Source organism: Phaseolus vulgaris, chromosome 8, assembly GCF_051622355.1.
Source record: "Phaseolus vulgaris cultivar YP4 chromosome 8, ASM5162235v1, whole genome shotgun sequence".
Lineage (NCBI taxonomy): Eukaryota > Viridiplantae > Streptophyta > Magnoliopsida > Fabales > Fabaceae > Phaseolus > Phaseolus vulgaris.
In genome coordinates, this window is record NC_143505.1 from 55,562,943 (window position 1) to 55,586,311 (window position 23,369).

The following is a 23,369-nucleotide window of genomic DNA, read 5'->3' on the forward strand; positions in this document are numbered from 1 at the left end:
TTACACACTGTCCTTGCTTGCTTCTTCGTCATCATCTTGCTTAATCTGCATTCTATCATTGCATTGGGATTGGGTTTTGAGTGTGCAACAGTGAGTAGGGTGTTGAATTCATATGCAGTTTTGTTTTATCCTAATTATTGTTCTTTGTGATGAGAAAAAAATCGTTCAAGAATCTGGATTTTTTCAAGAAATCTTTGATGTTACTTGCAAGGGTTTGAAATATAATTACCAATATCATTGCTTTGGAGACCGTAACGTAGTTGATGACGATGATATGGATCTGATATGTAGGGTGTGTTCATTGCTAGTTTCGTATTACTTTTGTAACTTTTTGTTTGACCAAGGGCTTTCTTAAAATAGAGAAAATTATGTTTTTTATCCTTCGCACTATCTCAAGATTTGATTTAAGTTCGTGTAAAATTTTAACATGTTTTTGTGTAAACATTTCTCAAAAGTGAGTGATATACAGGCGACGTGAATTTAGTTTTTGATCATTTATCAAATACTAAAACCGTGTGTTTCTTTTAAGATGTTGGGATTAGAAACAACATATCACATTTTTATCAAGTATTGTTTTTAGGATAGTTTGTGAAACCCAAAAAACATCTTACTCTTATAAATACCTCTTTTTTGTTACGATAATCAAACAATAGTTTGGAGAAATTGTGTAAAAGTAGAAGTGAATAGGACTAGTACATCTAAGGGTAGAGACATTTACTTTAAGATGTCGGAAAATTAGGTCTTGTATTTGATATGTTATAATGATTAGCAGGGGCCTTGCATGTTTAATGCCCGAAGGCCACAAATTTAGGTTTTCACATGTCTGAAAGATCATTTTTCTCCTCACGATTTTGGATGATCATTTTTCAGTTTTAAAAAATGTATTGAACTTGGTTATCTTAGTTTGTGTAATAGAATAGAATGAACACACATGTGGTGGTTGGGGACGCTACCATCCTCCATGATTAATTAGGGAAGATGAGTCATATTTCATTTCATCTAGTATCTGGCTTCAGTGGACACCATAAAACCCCATGACATGGTTTGAATGCCAAACTTTTTCTGCATGGGATTCCCATAAACTCCACAGTCCTATTGATAAGACAAATGAAAGTGTGTTGTGCACAAGAAGAATTTTCTGGCTTTTGTTTTGAAATAAGTTTCTCCGGAGATGATTGATTTCAGAACAGAAAGTAGATACTGTGCTATTTGCTGCGTATAATATTTATCAATAATAGCATAAAGTCATACTTTTATCACTATTCTTCTCCGGTTATTAGGGCCGATGTTACCGAAAATGAGTGGTTAACATATTTTAAAGCCATGATGTTAATTTTTTTAATAGAGTAGAAGGAACATTGGGAATATCTGCTTTCTTCCAAATATGAAAAAACATGTGTTTTATTAACATTTTTTGAACATATAAAAGATACGAACGAATGTGATTTTTCTCTGTTGATATGGATATCGTTATCTTTTTCTGTTATTATAAGCAGAAGAATCCAATTTGTAATGATTGTATAAACGAATATCCTTTAACGTCCTCGTGAATAATAGTTCTTTAACAAATAAGCATATTATTTACAATAAAAAAACAAGATGATGGAACAAAATTTACCCTTTATGAATAAAATAGCACTAAGAAAATCTGGAAAGTAAAGAGAGAAAAAAGAAGCTTAATGCTAAAGTATTAAGGAAAGGAAGCATATTTGCATGAATTAAAATAATACTTTAATTTTATGTACTTAGATTCAGCTTCCTAAAAATAGAGATCAATAGATGTGAGGTAAAGAATTAGGTGTTGAAGTGCACCAAACATTATTCTATTTCCATATGTTGTGAAACTGAAAAGTTGTTTCGAATTTAGTTAAAATTAATTTCAGAAAGTAATCGCTTTTGGTAAAACAGATTTGAAGAAACCTTATCTGTGTTTAGAATTTAACAAAAATGGGTATAAAACAACGTTTGACAATTATTGTAATTAAGGATGGATTAGACAAATCATTGAGAAGATTACAAATTAAACGCTGGTGTAGTTGTGATAAAGGGCATTAAGTGAATGTAAATGGAGGTATACCAAACCCTAGAAACAGTAAACCTAAGGGCACATATCTCATTCAACAAAGATAAAGAAAGCATCTTTGTACCCTAATTATTTATGGACAACATGGTTTGATGTCTTTTTACTGGAAAATGATTTTCATAGCATTCTCTTCCAAGGAGAAATCAAAAATAAAAAGGTTAGTATATGGGAGAGATTGAATTAAATTTTAATAAATATTGTTTTATCAATAATTTTGTATAGAAAGTGAAATCATAGATCTAACCATTTAATTATTCATATTAATTTTTTAAAAAATTGAAAAAATAGTAAAATTATCAATGATTTCTATTTTAATATACTTTATTTAATCTATAGAAATAACACAACAAATAATTTATATACAAAATGTATGAGATACAAAACTTCCAATCTAATAATAAGTTTTAAAAAGTAAAGTATGATTCAATTAAAAGTTATTAACAGTTCAAATTATCTCCCCCTTCGCATATAATACTTACGAGGAGAATTCAAATTACATCTCTGTTACTCAAAACTCACTATTAAGTTGAAAATTTACGTCATAGCGATATACAAAAATTTAGATTAATAATAAAATAAATTAATGTCTTCTCTATATATATATAGAGAGAGAGAAAGAGATAGACTAATGTATAGTTTCTAAAACATACTAAAATATTAAAAAAAAATGATAAATTTATTATTATTGTTATTCAATTTTTAAAAAAGTGTTACATCACTCAATTACTTTTAATTGAATCCTATTTTATTTTCAAAATTAGATTGAAAGTTTATATGAATTTAATATCATTTTTAGAATATATTAAAGTATGAAAAATTTATATTTTATTATTGCTATTAGTTTTTATAAGATTTAACAGAAAATGATATAAAATTATGATACAACTACTGTTATTCAAATACAATACGCAAATGAAAAAAAAACTTTGTAATAACTATGTGATTATTCCTAAAAGACTATACATAAAATTGTAACATCCTGAAATGTGTAATATTTATAGGTACAAATATAAATACATTTTATTTGAATTAAATATTTTAAAAATTAAGGGACCATATAACAAACCTTAGTCATGTGATCATTAAAAAATATCTACTAATAATGATAAAAGAACAAAAATCAACTATAGATTAGATGATCGGCCATGAAGTAGGATGTTAACATAACTTTAGAAAAGTGAATCATGAATTAGATAGTCAAATCTTGATTAGAAGGCCAAACATGAATTATCAATATTAGAATATATGATCAAACATCGTAGAAAGTTAAAAGAGTGTTAGATGATCTCAATAAAATATTAGATGATCAAGGAAACACTAAACGGTCTAATAAAAAGGTATTAGACGATCTAAATAAGTTAATGTGAAGATTTTTCAGTAAAGCTAAATAAAAATTATCCTATTCTAATTCAGAAACAACGTGAGTGATAAGGATAAAAATGACTTACCTTTTAAAATATGGGAGATAAACTTAAGAAAGTAAATATCTTCAAGTATTTAATGTTAAAGATAAGACAAACTTGCTTATCATCTCACTGTACCACCTTAATTTTACCATGCCACTTGTTTTTAACATATTAAATCAAATTAAGTTGGTCAACACATTATATACATATATGTTCTTTATCACATCACTCTATTCCTTACTTATGTCACCTTACCTCTTATGAATTAGATAATAAAAATCAACAAACAAAATATATTTATATTTCAATTATATAGTTGAAGTAGAAACTATAAGTAATGATTATAAAAAGGGACATGAGTCACAATCTCAACACAACGAGAACAGAGAAAAAAAAAAGAAAGGAGAAAGAGAATAAAAAAAGAAAAATAGTATATACTATTTTTATTATAAAAATTGATGACTTTTTTCTCCTGTTGTTTCCAGATTTTTCCTAGTTTTCGTCTCAAATTATATTGACCTTGTTGTATGAAATTAATGATTTTGATTGGCTTTTACTAAATTAATTTATTGGTTTTTATACTGATTTTTTAGTTGAATTCTGTTGAATTACTTATCATTCTTATACTAATTTGTATAATAGTAATTTTATTACATGAATGAGTTACATGATCATCATATACGTGATTGGAATGCTTTTATATATATATATATATATATTTATATTTATTTTTTTTATTATTTTTTTTTAACCACAATGAGACCAAAAAACATTATACCCTAAATGATTTTAAAAAACACAGAGACCAAAATGATTTTTTTTAAAACCACTATACTAAATTGAATATTGACCCTAAATGTAGGGATGAATAAGGTAATTATACCCTAAAACAAAAGACCTAGAAGACACATTAAACTCCATACAGGAACGTCTCTCTGCCATTCAATTCAAGTTGGATGAACACCAAAACTGCCAAACACGACTCCATCCAATCCACCCTCACCCTCCTCTTAGAACATACTATACCTCACCCAAACCACCAAATTTCCCCAACCAGAGAAATCTCTTTTATCCCAACAACCGCAACCACAACACCTCTCACTACCAATTCACACATCCCTATTGAAGAAGCCATTCCTAACCCTAACATTCATTAGCAATACCAACCACCACCCCCAATATTAGACCACCTAAGTTGCAAATTGCATTCTTTGAGGGCTCGAATCCCTTGGACTGGTTATTTCAAGCCAAACAATATTTTTCATTTTATCAGATTCCTCTGAAACAAAGGATATTTATGGTCGCTTTTCACATGAAGGGTGAAACACTCAGTTGGTTTAAATGGTTGCACCAGAACAACCTTCTCACGGACTGGGTATCCTTCATCCATGCCCTTGAACTTCGCTTTAGGCGTTCAACATACACCAACCATCAAGCATCACTCTTCAAACTACAACAACTCAAAAACTTTGTAATTGCACGTTGGGTCTCACCCCAAATATTATTCTCAATTGCTTTATCTCGGGTCTTCACCCAGATATTCGTAGAGAATTGTCCATTCTTAACCCATACTCAATATCTCAAGCCATTGGCCTCACTAAACTCATTGAAGATAAATACCGTGATTCCAAACCCAGAATCCCACGCCCTTTTCAAGCTCACAACTCCAACCTCACCATAAATTTTTTCCAATCATTAACCACCAAAACCAATCCAAACCACCACTCACAGAATCCCCTACCCATTAAATGTCTCACACCAACTCAACTACAAGAACGTCACTCACAAGGTTTATGTTATAATTGTGATGAGAAGTTTATCCCCAGACACAAATGCACACCTTCTCGATTCTTGTTGCTTTTGGATGATCCATAACCACCCCAGAACCTTTGGAGGAACCATCCACCACTATCGAGTATCCAGAGACCATACATTTTCATTTATCACCACTTGCCCTTTCTGGTAATACATCTCCCCAAACCCTGAAATTCACAACCTTCCGGTAATTGTTCTTATTGACTCTGGAAGCTCCCATAATATATTATAACCCTGTATTGCTCACCACCTCCACTTACCCATTAAACCTATCCCACCCCTATCTGTGATGGTCAGCAATGGCGCGTTTATCCAATATTAAGGCATTTGCCCCTCAGTTGACATTTCACTACAAACTTTGACTTTTACCATTCCTTTTTACCTCTTACCCATTGAGGGAAGGGACGTAATGTTGGGTATTGAATGGTTGCGTACCCTAGGACCTATTAAGGCAAATTTCTCCATCCCTAGCATCGCCTTCAACCACCAAAATCAACCCGTCACTCTACAGGCCGCAACCACATCCATACCCACCCAAACATCCTACCACCAGTTTTGTCAATATCTCTTTACCAACTCCAATGCATCCCTCCACCTACTATCAATTGATAGCCCAACATCATCCCTAAGCCCGTTAGAAAGCAACCTACAAACCCCATCTTCTCCATTGTATTTCTTACCTTTCCCCAGTCCAAGCCATTCTCATACAACATCACACAATTTTTCAAATACCCCACAGGTTACCCCCACCAAGACCACATGATCATCACATACCCCTCTTCCCACACACCCCTCCGGTCATTGTTAAACCATATCGCTATCCACACTCCCACAAGGAAACTATCACCAACCTCATTCATGACATGTTGCAAGATGATTTCATTAAACCCAACAACAACCCTGTTTCCTCCCCTGTCCTCCTTATAAAAAAGAAAGACGGTACTTGGCATTTTTGTGTTGACTATAGAGCCTTAAATGCAACCATTATTCATAACCGCTTTTCAATACCAACCATCGATGAATTGCTTGATGAACTAGGTTCAACTACAATTTTCACTAAGATCGATTTATACTCAGGGTATCACCAAATTCGAGTCACCCAAAAGACACCCACAAGACAACTTTTCAGACCACTGATGGGCATTACAAATTTTTAATCATGCCATTCGGCTTGACTAATGTGCCCTATACATTTCAAGCAGTTATGAATGATCTTCTTCGATCCTATTTAAGGCGATTTGTCCTTATTATATTTTAATTTATAGTACTACATTGCAAAATCGTATTACTCACTTATAGATTATTCTGGATCTCTTAGAAACTAAGCAATTCTTTGTGAAGTTAACTAAGTGCAGTTTTGCAACTACTCAAGTTGGTTACGTAGGTCATATCATTTGTCCCAATGGTGTTGCCCCTGACCCAGAAAGATTCCTTGCCATATGTAACGGGCCTCAGCCACGATCACTCACGGAACTAAGGGGCTTTCTCGGTCTCACCAGCTTTTACAAGAAATTTGTTCGCCACTCTCGCCACTCCTCTCACCGACTTATTACATAACTAGAAATTTATGTGGCCTGTGGCAATTCATCAAGCTTTCACCGAATTAAAATTACAAAGGTTCCTACACTACACCTTCCAGATTTCAGTTAACCCTTTGTAGTGGAGACAAATGCATCGTTAGTGGTCGTAGGGGCACTGCTTAACCAGAAAAACCACCCACTCTTCAGTAAGAAGATGTGTTCACGACTCCAAGTGTCATTCGTGTATGTGAGGGAGATGTATGTAATAACATAAGCAGTAAAGAAATGACGTCAATACTTATTAGGCCAACACTTCAAAATATTCACAGATATAAAAAGTTTGCATACATTACTTTTACAGACAATTGTAACGCTAGAACAACAAAAATGGACATCAAAGTTACAAGGGTATGAGCTTCAAATATTATACCGATATGAAAAATAAATGTAGTTGTCGATGCTTTGTCCCACCAAGGAACACCAACCCCTTCATTACCGCTTGCATTATTGTTTTAAGAGTTACAATAGTTCTTCAAAACCTCGAAAGGTGCCCAGTTAATCCAATCTTGCACTCACGATCAACAACACCCCAATTTGTTATCAGTCTGCAATGGGATGTTGTTTTTCGACACCAACTGTTCCTCCCAGTGTCCAATAATTTTAGAAAAAATATCCTCCACAAAATGCATGAGTCCCCAACAAATGGTCATTCGAGTCTCAACTTATCATCTCAAACTTACATCTATATTATTATTATTATTTTCAAACATTGGTCTTATTGATAATTTTTGTTATCATTATCCAAACAAAATTAAAATATGAAGTTACTTTAAAATTGTTGATAGAAGCTTTAATTTTTCTTTTAGGTACAAAATATATATATATATATATAATAATAATAATAATTCTAAATTACTATTTTTAATATTTAATATTTATTTGAAGTAAAAAATATTTTTGTACCTCAATAACTAGGGTCATGTAGTATTAAGAAAAAAAACAATGAATTTTAATTTTAGAGTAATTAAAAATAATTTTTTACTGTCACTAAAATAAAAAAACTTCAGTATTAAAAATATATTTGTGCTTAATTTATAATATTTTTTTAATTAAATTATAACTACATAAAAATAAATATTTATGAATGAAAATGGCCAAATACTATTTTTTTTTCTATAAATATAAAAATGCAGACAGTGGTTACACTGTACATCACCCTAAACTTGAGTAAACGTGTTTTCTCTGTTGTGCTATGTGACTACTTCATTTTTTGTTGTTGTTTATTATTCCTTCAGAACTCTGAAGAATTGAGCAAGTTTTGATCTCGATTACAAATGCTGTCGTGCGTTTTGTTCAAAATTTCAGAATTTTAATGGAAAACTCAGACCACGACGAACCCGAGAAGAAGAGGCCTCATCTCACCTCTGTTTCTTCTCGCACGTCTCGAAACTCCATCAACTCTCCTACCACCAACAAAACCGTAACCCCTTTTTCTCTCACTATATGGTTTTGTTGTGTATTCTTATGTTCATATATGTGCTGTTTTCACCACTTTCATTGTACTCTTGTGGTCTGTTGATGATCCGGTTCTGATTTTTTTTCCGTTTGCTTTGAATTGGGTGTATAATTGCATTCTTTGAATTGCTTGGTATTGTGGGCACAAAATGAATTGTCTCTTTTAATCTGGGTGAATGAAATTTTGGATAAAGTTTTGATTTTTGTGACAAGGGGGTGACAGTTAGATTGTGCTTATTTCGAACTTACTAAACTCCATTAACTAACTTAGCTTCTTAAGATAATTATTGGTGATATTTTTTTTACTAGTTATAGGAAAAGTACATGGTACAGGCCTTCAAACAAAGAAGAGAAAAGTAGTGAGAAAGAGAATCAAAATACCTATATTAAGTTTTAATCTAATCTCGAGACAGTTGATAATTCTAATTTATAAATGTATCATTCTAAAAAAATTGCAAACAAACAAAATTGGTTTGGTTACTAAGGGGGTTTAGCTCACTTCATTGAGCAGTGTGTGTGTGCTGCTAAGAGTAGCAAGTAGCAAGGTTGGTTTTGATGTCTTGTGATTTTTGACACAATATTGTTTCTGAACAAGATGTTTTCATGTCATTGAGAGTCTTTCATTTAAAAGAGTAAGGCAAGGTTTTTTAATGAGCATTGAGATGCTTGACTAGATTGAGGTAAAAAACTGTATGGTTTCTTGTTTATCATTCAATGACTCTTTCTGTGTGGCATCAAGGTTTTTTTTTTCAATGTTACTTGTTTATTAGTTTTACTTGTGTAACGGGAATGGTATGCTCCCTCCAGGCTGATGCAGGAGTCTTACAGTTCCAGAATCAGCAACTTGTTCAACAGATAGACGTCCAGAAACATGCTTTGCACGGCCTTGAAGGAAAAATTAGAGAACTAAAAGGAAAGCAAAGTTCTTATGATGACATGTTAATTGCTTTGAACCAACTTTGGACTCAGGTTATTCTTTGTCATCATGCTCTGGTTCCTGTCACCCTTTGTTGAGTTTTGTATTTTCCTCTCTTGAAAGTAGTACTACCATATACAGAGTATGCTCTGGTGACCCCTTGGGATGTCATTGGGTGGCAGGCGATGCACTTTTTGTCGTATTCCTGTAGGATAATATGCTATCTGGCTTAATTTTCTTATATGTCTTTCTAGTTGGTTGACGACATGATTCTTCTTGGAATACAAGCTGGGAGAGGCAAAGGCAAAGACACATTGCAATATTTGACTGACATTGAAAAACCTAAAGGTATACACACCCACAAGTAGTTTTTTCTCTGTGTAAAGGTAATCAAGAGACTGACTTGACTTACTCTCTAGGTTCACTTCCTTTATGTCCCGCTGAGGATATATTTCTATGTAGATTAATCCAGAAAGATTCCATTAAAGGAATCAGTGATGACGAGCTCACTAGTTATGTTGAGGAGGCCCTTGCTTTGCGTCAATCATCTACAATGGAGTTGTTGAAACTTCTGAAAGTTATTATTGATGATCAGATGGAAAGATCAGGTGGTATAGCTCAGACTTTACACGGAGATTTATCTTCAGAAGGTAACAAAATATGATATGCTATCCAGTTTTTGTTTACAATTTTTTTATATCATATATTGGTGTAGTAGAATAGTTAGAGAAAATTTATACAAATGACCTGTTTTACTCACTCTGGTTTGCAGATGCTATAACCCTAATGACTAAGATTGATGATATGATTAAAGAGGAGGCAAATAATTTACAGGAAGTGATTGATACTCTCCATGCAAAGCATAATGAGTATACTGTTGGTATTCAAACTTCTATCAATGAGTGCTTACAAGAAAAATCTGACATTAAACACCTTGCAGGTCTGCAAAATGTTCCTTTTTGTTTTTTCTAACTAGTTATTATGAAGTTTAGAATTAAAAAAATGCGAAATATAATGATCTTGATTATCATCTGATATGGTTTAAGTGGTTTGCAACATGGTTCAATAGAATGTTTTACTCGTATTTTTAATGGTGTTTTTTTTTTTTTTTTTTCTGTTAAAGTGGTAATACTATATATGTTGTATGAATAAATCTCCCATTTGGTCCACACATTTGTATCACATTGAAAATTGAAGAAAGTTTGTTAGTGTGGAATGAAACATTTTAAGAAATTAATATGATTTATAGTTGGATTATTTGATTGGAGAATTAAAATATTGAAATTTCTTTTTTTGGAAAATTACAGAATGGGTATTGATTTGATTTTGAAATCCTATTGATTTTAGATTTGTATAAATCCTCCATACAATTTGGTTGATTTGAGTGGATATGTTTTGATTTCAGTTTTAATTTTTGGATATGCCAATTCATGTGAACGTTTTAAGGTTAGTGAATAGGTAAGCTACTTAAAAAAGGTGGCTTAGGTCATGAGCTCCCACCAATTGAGGCTTAGGGGGTTATGTAGTTAGCCCTGGCCCTACTAGTCGATAGGCTAGTTCTTGAATTTGAACCTATGACTGATCACAAGGCAGAAACCTTACTATTGTGCCAAGGCTTGCTTGAAAGCTTTTCTGAAATTCTAATATAATTTAGAACTAACAACAACAGCTTCAGTAGAGGATGATGGTTCTTTTGTCATGTGCTTAGAAGGGAGAGTATTTTAATTTTGGAGCTGCATAATTCATTAATTTAGGAAATTTTGAGTTAAGTAACAGTGATTTTAATTGGTCTGGTTAGAATTAATTAGGAATCAATATGACCAGAATTAATATCCTTAGATTTATGCAGAGATTTTTTGTGTAGATTTGGAAATCATAGAAGGAGAACTGTGATTGCTTTTCATAATTATCACTAGAGTATTTTCTTGTTGCATGTAAAGGTGAGCTTGATGAGATTGTGGCTGAACTTGAAGAGAGTAGAAGAAAACTAGTCAATCTAGAAATGCAAAAGGATACAGCAATAGGGATGAATTCCCCCAATGCAGATGCAGTGAATGGAAATCTGTCTCCTGAAAACATTGCGGACAGGACCATGGGTTTGCGTGAGTTGAAGGATTCAATTGAGGAAGCAAAGGTTTTTGTAGCATGATTTTCTTTCCCTCTGAATCTGAAAATTCCTTTGTTCTTGTTCTCTATCTAATGAAGATATATGATTGCTTAATGTCATAGATAGTAGATGCTGATCGTTTTTCTGAGCTCCAAGAGGCACAGGAAGACAATCAGACCTTGACAAAGCAATTCCAAGATCTTCAGGTTTGTAAGTTTGGATTATCTAGTATGATAATATTTTCTTGAATTGTTGAGATGCACTCATTATAGAGTCCCATCCCATGTAAAAATTTATTTTCATCTATGTTTATTTCCAGAATGAACTGAAAGATGATAAGTATATACGCTGTTCGCGAATATACTCTTTAGCTAATGATCAACTTCAACATTGGACATCTGAATTGGGCCGGTATAAAACATTGGTAGAATCCCTTCAGGTTAACAGTGATTTCCTTTTTTCCCTATAGTTCTATTACAGTTTGGTTTTAAATTCATATTTGTGATTTCCTCTTTTACAATTTCTTTTAAATGTTATTTTAGGCTGGCAGTGTTCATATTGCAAAATGGGAGAATGAATTAAATTTGAAATTGGAGTCTGCTGATTCTGCAAGGCAGGTCCTTGACAATTCTGACCATAGGATTGATGAACTAGAGCTCCAGTTACAGAAGTGTATTATTGAAAAGAATGATATTGAAATTAAAATGGAAGAAGCTAAACAGGATACTGGTCAGCATTTAACTTGTTTTGTGTTAGACTTGTGCTGGATGTGATTTGATCTCTCAGTTTCTTACAATATTATACATTTCAGGGAGAAAAGATATCAAATCTGAGTTTCATGTTATGGCTTCAGCTTTATCTAAAGAAATGGGAATGATGGAAGCTCAATTGAAGCGATGGAAAGATGCAGCTCACGAGGCTGTATCATTACGGGAGAAAGCACATTCACTAAGAGAAGTGTTGAACATGAAGGTTGTTGTCACAAACTGATCTGATATAATTTGCCATTTCATTTTCTTTCCCACCCACTCTGTCATAAGTCTTCCAGAGAAATTTATCTAGTTAGATTGAATCTGCAATGTTCTCTACATTGTCACTTTTTATAAGGAATTAGCGTGTCTTATAGCTGTATTAATTTTTGTTGTTAAATGTAAAGAAATGATTCAATCAAATGCTAACCTGTTGGGAAAAAGGCAAGGGTTGTTTTGAAATATATTTCTAGCATACCGGAACAAGTAAAAGAGGCCTTTCAACTTTGTGGGCAGTATAAAGTGACATTATTGAATTCAATAAATAAATATATCCTTCAAAATTGTTAATTGCTCCTATAGACATTGAATTCCAAGTGTCCATTTCTTTATTTAATGAATACAGTTCTGTATGCATGTTAAATTATAGCAAGTCAATGAAAAACTTCTAAATTGATGCAAGTTAACAACAACAATCAACATCCATTGTAATAAATCATGATAGTTTGTGGTTATAAATCAAAATGAAAATATATTTCTAGACAAACCACCTTGAATTTAATGACAAAAATTGTTAGTTGGAAAATGCATGCAGCAAGATCATATGGGTGGAAGTGTTTGCCACTGAAGACTGGTAGTGTATAGAATAGTTTACAGTTGTAATCAGTTTAGTACCTGTTTAACTACTAACTGCAGTAGTTATGTTGAGCTGTAGTCTAGTCAGATAGCCTGCACATACCTGAACTATTAGTTTACATAAATTTCTTTCTCCTTTGGCTTAGTTCTACTTTCTTCAAAAACAGACAGTATCCACTTATGCTGAGCTGAAGACTACTCAGCATAGCTTCCATATCAAGTTATTGGTTCTATATAGATGCCCGTACTTTCAGTTTAAATAAATCACTCTCTTTCAGCTTAGTTTTTGTACCTTCTTCAAATACACACAAAATATACATTTTTAGCATTAAGGTTGGCTAAAATTACTTGTGATGCAGACAAGCGAACTAAAGAGCCTTGCAAACAAATGTGCTGAACAGGTTTTGGAAATCAAGTCTTTAAAAATGCTGGTAAGTCTGCCTTGGCCTTTAACATTGTCTCTCTCGATCTATAGGTATTTTCTTCTTTAATGGCTTTGTTGTACAGCAGTGACACTTCTCAGTTTTCTTGTTTGGGTTTAAGTTGATTGATGCCACTTATATATTACTTTCTGAATATTGAGTATTCCTGTGTCTGAATCAGATATGATTGCAGATCTTTTCCTTTCCTTTGACTTGTATCATGCATGTGCATAGGCATCTTTGCTTTCAAAGATTCTCCAGCATTATTTGGCTGTGATTTTGGGGGATTCTGTATTTTCTAAACTAATTTTCAAATAATTGATTGTGATATTTTGGTGCAGACTGAAAAGTTACAGAAAGAGAATCAGGAGTTAGAATTTGTTTTGGATATGTATGGCCAGGAGAATTATGATAAAAGGTATGTTGATTTGAATTATTAAAATGGTGGCACGAGTTTCTTGCAGTTAATTTGAGGTAGAATTTCTTATAAAAAACATGCTGAATTGCTGATACATAACACATGTGATTTTTTTTTGCACATATTGTTGGAAATAATATTTGTTAATGCACTTAGGAACCAGTATGTTCATGTATTGCTTAATAAAATACAATTAGTGTTCACAGGTATTAGTCTGATGATTTGCAAATTGCACTCATTATCATCCCATGAACTAAGTCTCCAATTATTTCATATACCAAGTTATGTGATGATTGGGTACAGAGAAACTACCAATGGACTCTTTTATGGCAGTTCATTGAATCTCCTTAATATCTGTCCTCCACTACATGCTATGATATTTGGAAGACGGTTCATAAGTGTCTGTATTATTCTAATGATATCCAATGACTCTATGATATTATTCTTTTGGTTTAGCCGCCCTCTAGAATCCCAAACTAGATTCCCATACTTCCAACGTGGGACCCCATACCTTGCAATTGGATCTTAACATCGGGGATCTCAAATAAGCCCTGAATCTTCTGTGTATCTATCTATCTATCACTATATTCATTATTCATGTATCCTATGTACAGTTTAATCAATCAGAATATATGCTTTATCCCAATAAGTCCGTAATTTTTAGTGTTAAATTTAACTTAAGGTAAGCATTTAGTTGTTTTGGTAGCTTATTACAGAATTTATTTTGCATTCAAATCAAAATTATGTATACTTGGATATTTGATCTTGATTTGCTGTAAAACTTGGATATCAGTTATTCAGAAGTTAGAGAATCCGAAAGTAAAGCTCACTCTCAAGCTGAAATACTAAAAAATGCTTTAGATGAGCATAGCCTAGAGTTGAGAGTAAAAGCTGCTAATGAAGCTGAAGCTGCTTGTGAACAAAGGCTTTCGGCTGCTGAAGCTGAAATAGAGGACTTGAGGGCGAAGCTGGATGCATCTGAGAGGTTGGTCTTTAGGTGTACTTCTACATTGAGTATGGTTTTGTTTAATCGACAAACTTGTCTATCGCTTTTTCTTCCCTTACAAACCCTATTTGTGCTTGTTTACTCTGGGAGAGAAATCAGAAATCTATTTTGCAACATGTTTAACTCAAAAAAAATGTCTTGATAGTTTTATTTATTTGTTGTTATCAGTTGTTTGATAAAATTTTCTTTATCAGATAGAAGTCAAATGTGTGGTTTTAGCATTTTCAATTTTTTACGTTGACTGTTGTCATATGAATGGAGTCAATGTTTACAAACTAGCTTGTCTATTAATATGTTGATCCATGCCATTTTCATGTTCAGGGGCATTTTGGAGCTGACTGAGGCTATTAAAGTTAAAGATGCTGAGGCAGAGGCATATATATCTGAAATTGAGGTTTGCTATCTGACTTTCTTCTCCCCCTTCATACTAGATGAACAGAAATAAATGTGGATTGGTTTACTCTAACTCTCATTTCTTGTAATATAATTATTTGATTGCTGTCATGAAGACTATTGGTCAAGCATATGAAGATATGCAGACACAGAACCAAAATCTGTTGGACCAAGTGATTGAGAGGGATGACTATAATATTAAGGTATATCTTATTTTTTATCTTCAGTAAACATTATCTCACTATGATCTTCACTATTTTTCCATGAACAACAGCAATGCTTAGGTTATTTTCCTGGCTTTTGCTATTCTGGTTGATGAAAGATATATGTTTCATCTTTGTAGCTTATGTATTAAGTTTTGCTATTATGTGTAGAAACATATGTCAATATTTTCAAGAACTGATTATGCATGAATCCACATGAAAAAATTAGCATCTGGTTAATTTATAGAAAAAAATAATTTTAGAAGTGTCATACTACTAAAGAGGATTTTATAGATTATGGTGAATCTTATAAGATGGAATCATTAGGAAGGTTTTTTGGAGAACTTGTGGGCAGCATATCCTAGAATCAACTCTGGATCAACCTAGAAATTTGGGATAATCGATTTTGGAAAAAATCTTGACAATCAATTTTCTCAAACATCATGAAATTTTGCTGTATGAGAGTTGATTTTGGCAGGGATAAATGTCACTCAAACAATAACTTTTTAAACACAAATTCGTTCAATTTACTAAATCCTAGTGATATTTGCTCAAATAATTCAACTTTTGGTTAGCGAGATCATGTTTTTATAATATTCGATTCTAATGCAGCTTGTATCAGATAGCGTAAAGGCAAAACAGGTCTACAACACTCTATTGTCCCAGAAGCAGGCCTTAGCTAAACAACTTCAACAACTGAATACTTCAATAGAAAATTCAAAGGCGAGGATTGCACACAGTGAAGAACAGGTCCAACTTTTCCCGCTGCCTGTCCCCTCTCCCTCTACTGGCCCCTTAATTTTCTGATATATTTGGATATTATGCCGAACAAATTTGCTGTAGCAGCGGCTGCTTACTGTTGTAAACAATATTTTGAATCCTGCAGATGAAAGCCATTTTATCTGAAGCCATTAAGTGTAATCAAGAAGAAAAACACCTTGCGGTGACCCTGGAATTTGCAAGGTGGGAATTGGCAGATGCGGAGAAGGAATTGAAGCTGCTCAAGTCTTCTGTCTCCTCTTCAGAGAAAGAGTACGATCAAATTCAGAAAGACACGGAAGCTATTGAAATGGAATTGGAGAGTGAAAGGTATTTTTTCTTTTTAAGGAGGTTGATTATGCATCAAGACTGGATCAGGGATAGATTTTCAAAGAAAGTTTTTACATTGCCACTACTTGCAGATACAATTTTAATTCTAATAATGAACCTAGAGACTCAAAATTCCAAGTTTTATGAAATTGATGGATTAATAAGGTTGGTTAGGGGCTGAATAAACATGCTCGCAGAAGTAGTCTTGGATCTTAAGAATCTTGGTATATGTCGTGCAGGAGTTCAAGGAAGAAGCTCGAGGAGGAATTAAAGGAATTGAACAGCCAAATTGCTGAGCTGACTTCTGAAACTGGAGAAACCACAATACAAAAACTTGAAAAAGAAATAAGGATATGCAAGAACATGATCAAGTGTACTGTCTGCACTGATCGTCCCAAGGAGGTAACAACATACCAAATTATATGCAGTATCATGATTGTTTTGAAATAGGGATAACACCCCAAGCTGATTTGACATTTTTTCTTGTACTTGCAACTGCATATATGTAATATCTAAATTAGAATTTATTGTAACAGCAACAAATAAAAGTTTGGTGTGTGTATTTGGCAGGTTGTGATTGTGAAATGCTATCACTTGTTCTGCAATCAATGCATTCAGAGAAATCTAGAGCTTCGGCACCGCAAATGTCCTGCATGTGGAACAGCATTTGGACAGAGTGATGTTCGTTTTGTAAAGATATGAGACAGATGTTAAGATACCTAGTAGGGGTTCATTTTAATTTTTTGGTTCCTTCTTCACTACTGTTTCTCCTTATTACCTTGATTATACAGCTTCAAACAAGCATTCCTACCTCATGAGCAATGAATATATGTGTATCATTACTTCATTGCCCTTGAAGTAATATCTATTATCGAGTGATTATATCGTAGTCACTTTTAGTATTTAAATAGTATATATATTTTTTAATTTTAAAATATAATTAAAGATAAAATAAAATATGAAATGTTATACCAAAATGGAAAATTTCATTATATATTAGTATAATAAACTTTTATAAAATACTTTTAAAACGTGCAATCAGCGAGCCTTTTAATATTTTAGATTTGTATCTATTTACATACACATATCTTGGATATATCAACAAATTAGATATTATATTAAAAGTCAAAGTCTTTAGCTTATAACTATTCTCTATCTCGAATCACAACTTATTTGTTTTACTATAATAGAATATCACTACTACTTAATCATATTTATCAAGGTAAAAAAAACATATTAATAAGTTTTTGGGCCAAAGCCCGAAGCTGTAGTATGTACTTAAGTAGGCAAATTCTCCTCCACCATATTAAGGCAATTGCTTCCTGCACCATATCACTGCACCGATTCCAGCGAAAACAAAAAAGACGAAACTGTTCTTAAAAAAAATTTCCAAAATATGTGTTCCAGATTTTTTTTTCTGGAACGAAATTTTATATTACGGATTTTTTATCTGGAATGAGTTTTTCATTTTTGTTTTCAGATTTTCATTTCCGAAACACAATAATCTCTTTTTCAGATTTTTTTTTCGGAATGTATTATTTTTAATTCCAGATTTTTTTTTGTCCGAAATAGAATTTTAATTTTTATTTCCGAAACTCAATAACCACTTCCAGATTTATTTTTTCAGCATATATTATTTTCAATTCTGGATTTTTATTTCCATAATTAAGGGCATTTTTGGAAATTAAAAAATATGTTAGATGCAGGTTAAAAATGATTGGGTGTAGGAAACATTTGCCCCATATTAATTTGAAGACTGTTTCTTTCTGGACCTTCATATCTTCTCTCACCTCCATATAAAACATGAAAACACATTTCAATTCTTCTTGTGTCACCCCGTTGAGTATTTTTGGATTATCTAATTCGAACCGCATTTGAAAAAAGAATTCCGAATTAATTCATAAACTAAAAAAGATTTTTGAATTATGTAATCCATAAACTAATCATGCATATAAAAAATGACTTCTATGTAATCCTTAAGTTAATTACAAATTTGAAAATTTATTTTTAAAAAAAATATATTTTCAGATTTTATATTTAGGATTTTTTTTTCTGAAATGTGTTTTTTTCGTTTTAAATTTATTTAAGATTTTGATTTTTAAATTATATTTTTTGAATTTCGAATTTTCAAATCCAAAATAAAGAATAATTTTGAAAAGTGATAAAGTAGAATTTGTCATTTAAGTTATGTGGAGGTGGCTGTTTTTTCCTGCACTCCAGACACCTCCATACTTCTTAAAATGCTAAAAATACCTTGTATTGATATTTTATTTATTTATTTTAGAATGAATAATCTAAAAAAATTATGAATTATAAAATTCTGAAGCTGAAATCTATAAATAAGAATATATCTCTTTCAAAAAATACATTTCAATTATAAAATCTAAAAGTATTTCCAAGAATTCTACAACTCAAAATATGCAAATTAAAAAATATACCTTTTAAATTATATAATTCTTAATATTATTGTAGACCGGAATGTATTTGTTTAAGGAGGTGATTTTTTGACCTACAGGAGAAGCTACGTCGGAGGAAGAAGAATGAGGGTGTGAGGTTTGATTAAATAAAAGAATATTATTGATAATTGGGTGCAGATGAAGTGAATGAGAAAGGTGAATAGTTGTTTGAGGAAGAAGTAGAAGAAAACGGTTTTCCTTGTCCGTTTGAGGAAGCGGCACAGGTTTTTGTGTTTCGGCGTGGGAAGAACGCTTCTTCTGATACAATTGCATATGCAGCGATTAAGGAGTTCTGTGTTTTCGGCCACCAACCTTAAGAAAAAGTATCTCAATTCACGGGCTGCCATTCAAGACACTTTTTTTTCTACCAAGGTTTTTCTCTCTCTCTCTCTCTCTCTCTCTCTCTCTCTCTCTCCATTCTCTTTTCTCATCTCTTCTCACATGTTTATGTGTTTTAGGATACATTTGAGAGACATCGTGTGGTGTTCACTGTTGGAACTTCCATTGCTTCCGTTGCCACTGCTTGGTTCGGTCTGTCTTTCCCCTCTTCTCTTCTCTTCTCTTCTCTTCTCTTCTATTCTTTGCCCATTAATCACACTCACCTTTTATTAAAAATTTCATAGGTTACTCCTTGCGCCATTTACATGACACCAAAGTAGATCAAAGGCTTCAATCCATTGAAAATGCTGTATGTACATAAATCTCTTTGCTTCTATTCTTTTTTTTTCCTTTCTTTTGCTTCATCTTTGTATCATGGGGTTCGTTGTGTTTCTGTCAGGTCAAAAGCAATTCCAATCTCCAACATGCCGAAATCAAAGACATTGTCGCAGGTTCCGGAGGTTGTAGCATTCCTGCTTGTGTTGCCACTGCTGGAACCTCCCTGGTTATCGGGTTTGTTCACTATCTCCCTCACTCGCAAACATTAACATGCTCCTTAACATTTCCACTGCAACATTGTTTCGTCCTTATTAGCAACTTGACATTATTTCATTAGTGCAATCATTGTGGAACACAAACGAAGTTGTGAATATTGGGGGTTGAGAAATTTTTATGGTTAGTTCACCAAACATGAATGATTGCAGTGTCATGATGGTTATTATATATTACGAGGATCGCCAAAAATTGTTTGTTGCATGTAATGCAACCAATCTCATTCTGTTGGAAAAGGTCTGTGGTTGCTGTATAATTGTAATGTTTTAATTAATTACAAACTGCAGAGATTAAGAAAAATTAATAATTACAGAAGTTTAATTTTGTGTACCTGTATGTTCTTGTTATACTACAAATTCCCACCCTTTCAGTCTCGGCTCTTGATCTGTTGTTCAGATCACTGTGAATCTTTTTGTCCCTCGCAGTTTGCATGGATTAATTTAGGTGACTTAATACTTACTGTTGAACAGTACTTAATTTTCCTAATAATACAGTGATGTGGTTCAATTTTCCAACTAGCAACATGAGTGGGGTTTTAACAAGTTTTACATTGACTGAGAAAGGCTTAATAGTGAATACAACTCTCCTGTTTTAGCTGGGCTTGGGACTGGCTATTCTAGAAGACTAGTATGCACAGTAAATTTTCCAACTAGCACCTGAGAAAAAAAATTGCAGAAAGAAAAGAGAGAGATAAAATAATTTAAAGGAAAGTTGGAAAAATTATGATGTAAAACTTAAGATGTTAGTAAAAAAAACTAAACTTTAGATTTTTTTAAGAGGATGAATCTACCATTCTGATTCTGGCATTGCACATATTATTCTGCTGGCTCAAAATCTATTATTGTGTGGGTTCTTCACACCTACAATTAAATCTATGCCTACGCATTCTGCAAGTTCACTTTACACACCATGCTCCCGTACCAATTTATCTATTTTTGATTTTGCTTGGATTTCTCTTTTATGTACTGGGGAAAATGGGACAGGACATTGATTTTTGCTTTAGAGATAGAGGCACTGTGAGGAGGAATTTGGATGACAAAACTAAAAGGCTACATGAATGATTTCACGAATTACAATTTTTAATTCCATATACCAACATCTCCCTACATATAAATTTGATGCTTCTTAGCTTCAAGGTCTCAAGGCTTCTAAAATTTGCTGATGACAAAAATAATTAGGTGCAGTTTTGCATATCGGGAAGGACATTGGGAGTGGGAGGAAAACAGGGAAGGGGGGAGTGGGAGGAAAACAGGGAGGTGTCACTCTCAACTCTTTAGCATCCTATTTATTATGTCTGGGTTTTTTTTTTCTCAAACTCAAATCATTACTCCAATCGGTTTGCTTCTGAATTTGGAATATAGTTCTTGTATGATGTCAAGTTTATTTGTTTACATCTTGGGTTGGTGTGCACGTTTGATATGAACAAGATGCCTCAGTTAAAATCACTTAAAAATGTTTTAATCAGTAAAAGGAAATAGTACCATATTATATGGCATCTGTTTAATCATGCTGACAAGATCTTAGATGTAAGAGTATTGAATTTGACCCGTTGATTGATTGTAGGTGTTGGTATACATGTTTGACGTGAACATGTTTCCTCTCTTGATGTGTTGTTGCTTGTTTCTTAACCCATGCGTATTGACTTTTATTTTCTTTTGATATTTTGCAATCAGTGGATTTAAACATTCTAATTTCCTTTTAGCTATGAGTTCTCACTTTAGCTGATATACAGGTATGCCTTAGGATGGAGAGGTGGAATCTGGTATGCAACTAAGAAGTTCAGAAAGGAGCAAATGAAAATGCTAGGACAGATTACACCTAGAAGATGGCAATTGCTTGGGAAGATAAAACCTAAAGGGTTGCAATTCCAATTCCTTAGAAGAAACCTTACAAGATTCAAAGTGTCTGATACTGTACTACAAACATCTGAATCAAGTATAAAGGATGCAGCTATCACACATGTTACTGGAAAATCCAATTAGTATACTACTATAAAATGATTCTTTAAGAAACAATATTGTTGAGATGGCTGCAGATACCGGATTACGCATTCAATTAGATAAAAGGAGTAGCAACGTGGTTTATAACCAATTATCATCAAATTTTGCACTGATGTTTTATTTTGGGCAGCAGCTGCTCATCCTTTAGCTTCATAAATTCTTCATCCTTCATGTGAGAAGTGCTTTAGAAACTTGTGTTCTATTTTGATTGTTGAATTTATAAAGGAGGAAATACACATACTTTAGTTTTTGTGGCTGGCAAATAGAACTCTCTATATTGGAGGAAATACAGATTAAATTTGTGTTGTGTAGGGAATGAACAAGTTCTTAATAGTGTAATTTTACTGACAATTTTTTACCAATATAATATAATTCAAGAGTGATATAACATATTCTCTAACACTTGGTTTCCATTTTTTCCTTTCCTATTTAGTTGAATACATGAAGATTCCACTAGTTTGGGAATGGACTCACCAGATGAGATAAGATATCTAAATATTTAGTGAGAAGGGAGAAAGGGTAACTCTAAGTTATTAAAATAATCTAATGGTTAGCGTGTGATACCGAGTTGTTTTTGTAAACTTATGTAATTAATTTGAGGTGTTTTATGCGTGGTAAAGTAATTGTTGGACACTATAAAAAGTGATGCACTATTGAAGAGGACATTTTTTGACAGATGGAAATTTTCAAGGATCAACGTTTTCACTTCAAAACCTTTCTTTCAATGCTTAAATAGTACACCCATATAAACAACCTTTTTAAGATTCAGATGATTACAGATTATGCATTTGCTGTTAATTTCTTAGACTAAGAGTAAGAAAGCACCCCCCAAGATGCTTAAACCGAAGAAAAAAGTACACGGATGCTGTTTTATATATTTTGTTTTAGTTTTATTGTTAATTGTTATGTTAGCTACAAATCTGTATGATAAAATAATTGCTCAGAGAGACTTAATTTTTTTTAAATAAATCAGTATTTTAAAAATTAGTTTTTCTCTTTCATTTGGAATACTCTAAGTACACTCAAATATATCTTAATTTCTCTTACTCTTCTGTTAGATTATTCTTTGTATTTAGTTTTAGTTGAGAAAAAGAACTCAAACAACTTGAAGTGCAAACAGTGAAAATATAATTTCGATAGCTTGAATCTTTAGTATTTTCGCCGCATAACCAATTTGTTTATGATCTTCCTCTTATATTCAATGTTTTTTTTTATCATATTTTAACTTAGTTAACCGTCACCACCAGTATAGATACCTTTAATTTTATCTATTTTAGGATTAAACAATTTTTAATACTTTTAGTATCTGAAAAATATTTGATAGTTTTAAATTCTTAATTTTTTATAATTTTTTTAAACCATACGATAACTATGGTTAGTTTAATGCTAATAAAAATAAGACATTAATATACTTTGGTTGCTTAGCATAACCTCCTTACTTAATGAATTGATTTTTTATGTCTATATTATTTGTAGTGAACAATAA

General features: G+C 32.5%; 2 protein-coding genes across 3 annotated transcripts; both read left to right on the top strand.

The window, feature by feature from the left end:
• The first annotated feature begins 7,988 nt into the window (after positions 1–7,988).
• HUB2 (histone mono-ubiquitination 2) lies at positions 7,989–17,344 on the top strand. The gene is made up of 19 exons (XM_068629426.1): positions 7,989–8,304; positions 9,147–9,308; positions 9,510–9,603; positions 9,675–9,905; positions 10,028–10,195; positions 11,196–11,389; positions 11,485–11,568; positions 11,682–11,801; positions 11,905–12,091; positions 12,174–12,334; positions 13,326–13,397; positions 13,730–13,806; positions 14,600–14,791; positions 15,134–15,206; positions 15,322–15,408; positions 16,021–16,158; positions 16,295–16,497; positions 16,737–16,899; positions 17,068–17,344. The coding sequence occupies exons 1-19, from the start codon at positions 8,197–8,199 to the stop codon at positions 17,197–17,199; spliced, it is 2,646 nt and encodes an 881-aa protein (XP_068485527.1). The 5' UTR covers positions 7,989–8,196; the 3' UTR covers positions 17,200–17,344.
• A 1,623-nt stretch (positions 17,345–18,967) lies between these two features.
• LOC150025670 (triacylglycerol lipase-like protein) lies at positions 18,968–22,146 on the top strand. Of its 2 annotated transcripts, none has more exons than XM_090294371.1 (5): positions 18,968–19,325; positions 19,412–19,484; positions 19,577–19,641; positions 19,732–19,844; positions 21,062–22,146. In XM_090294371.1, the coding sequence occupies exons 1-5, from the start codon at positions 19,227–19,229 to the stop codon at positions 21,303–21,305; spliced, it is 594 nt and encodes a 197-aa protein (XP_090150497.1). In that variant the 5' UTR covers positions 18,968–19,226; the 3' UTR covers positions 21,306–22,146. The 2 variants fall into 2 exon arrangements, with proteins under 2 accessions (XP_090150497.1, XP_090150496.1); XM_090294370.1 differs by having other exon boundaries at positions 21,616–22,146.
• The last annotated feature ends 1,223 nt before the right edge of the window (positions 22,147–23,369 follow it).

What these genes read in the sequence shown, in the direction of transcription:
- HUB2 (XM_068629426.1), top strand. Translation starts at nt 8,197, where the DNA reads ATGGAAAACTCAGACCACGACGAACCCGAGAAGAAGAGGCCTCATCTC. An exon ending in ATTCAATTGAGGAAGCAAAG is followed by an intron (nt 11,390 to 11,484) that starts GTTTTTGTAGCA and finishes TTAATGTCATAG; the next exon opens with ATAGTAGATGCTGATCGTTT. An exon ending in GCACTGATCGTCCCAAGGAG is followed by an intron (nt 16,900 to 17,067) that starts GTAACAACATAC and finishes TGTATTTGGCAG; the next exon opens with GTTGTGATTGTGAAATGCTA.
- LOC150025670 (XM_090294370.1), top strand. Translation starts at nt 19,227, where the DNA reads ATGCAGCGATTAAGGAGTTCTGTGTTTTCGGCCACCAACCTTAAGAAA. An exon ending in CGTTGCCACTGCTTGGTTCG is followed by an intron (nt 19,485 to 19,576) that starts GTCTGTCTTTCC and finishes AAAATTTCATAG; the next exon opens with GTTACTCCTTGCGCCATTTA. An exon ending in GGAACCTCCCTGGTTATCGG is followed by an intron (nt 19,845 to 21,615) that starts GTTTGTTCACTA and finishes GCTGATATACAG; the next exon opens with GTATGCCTTAGGATGGAGAG.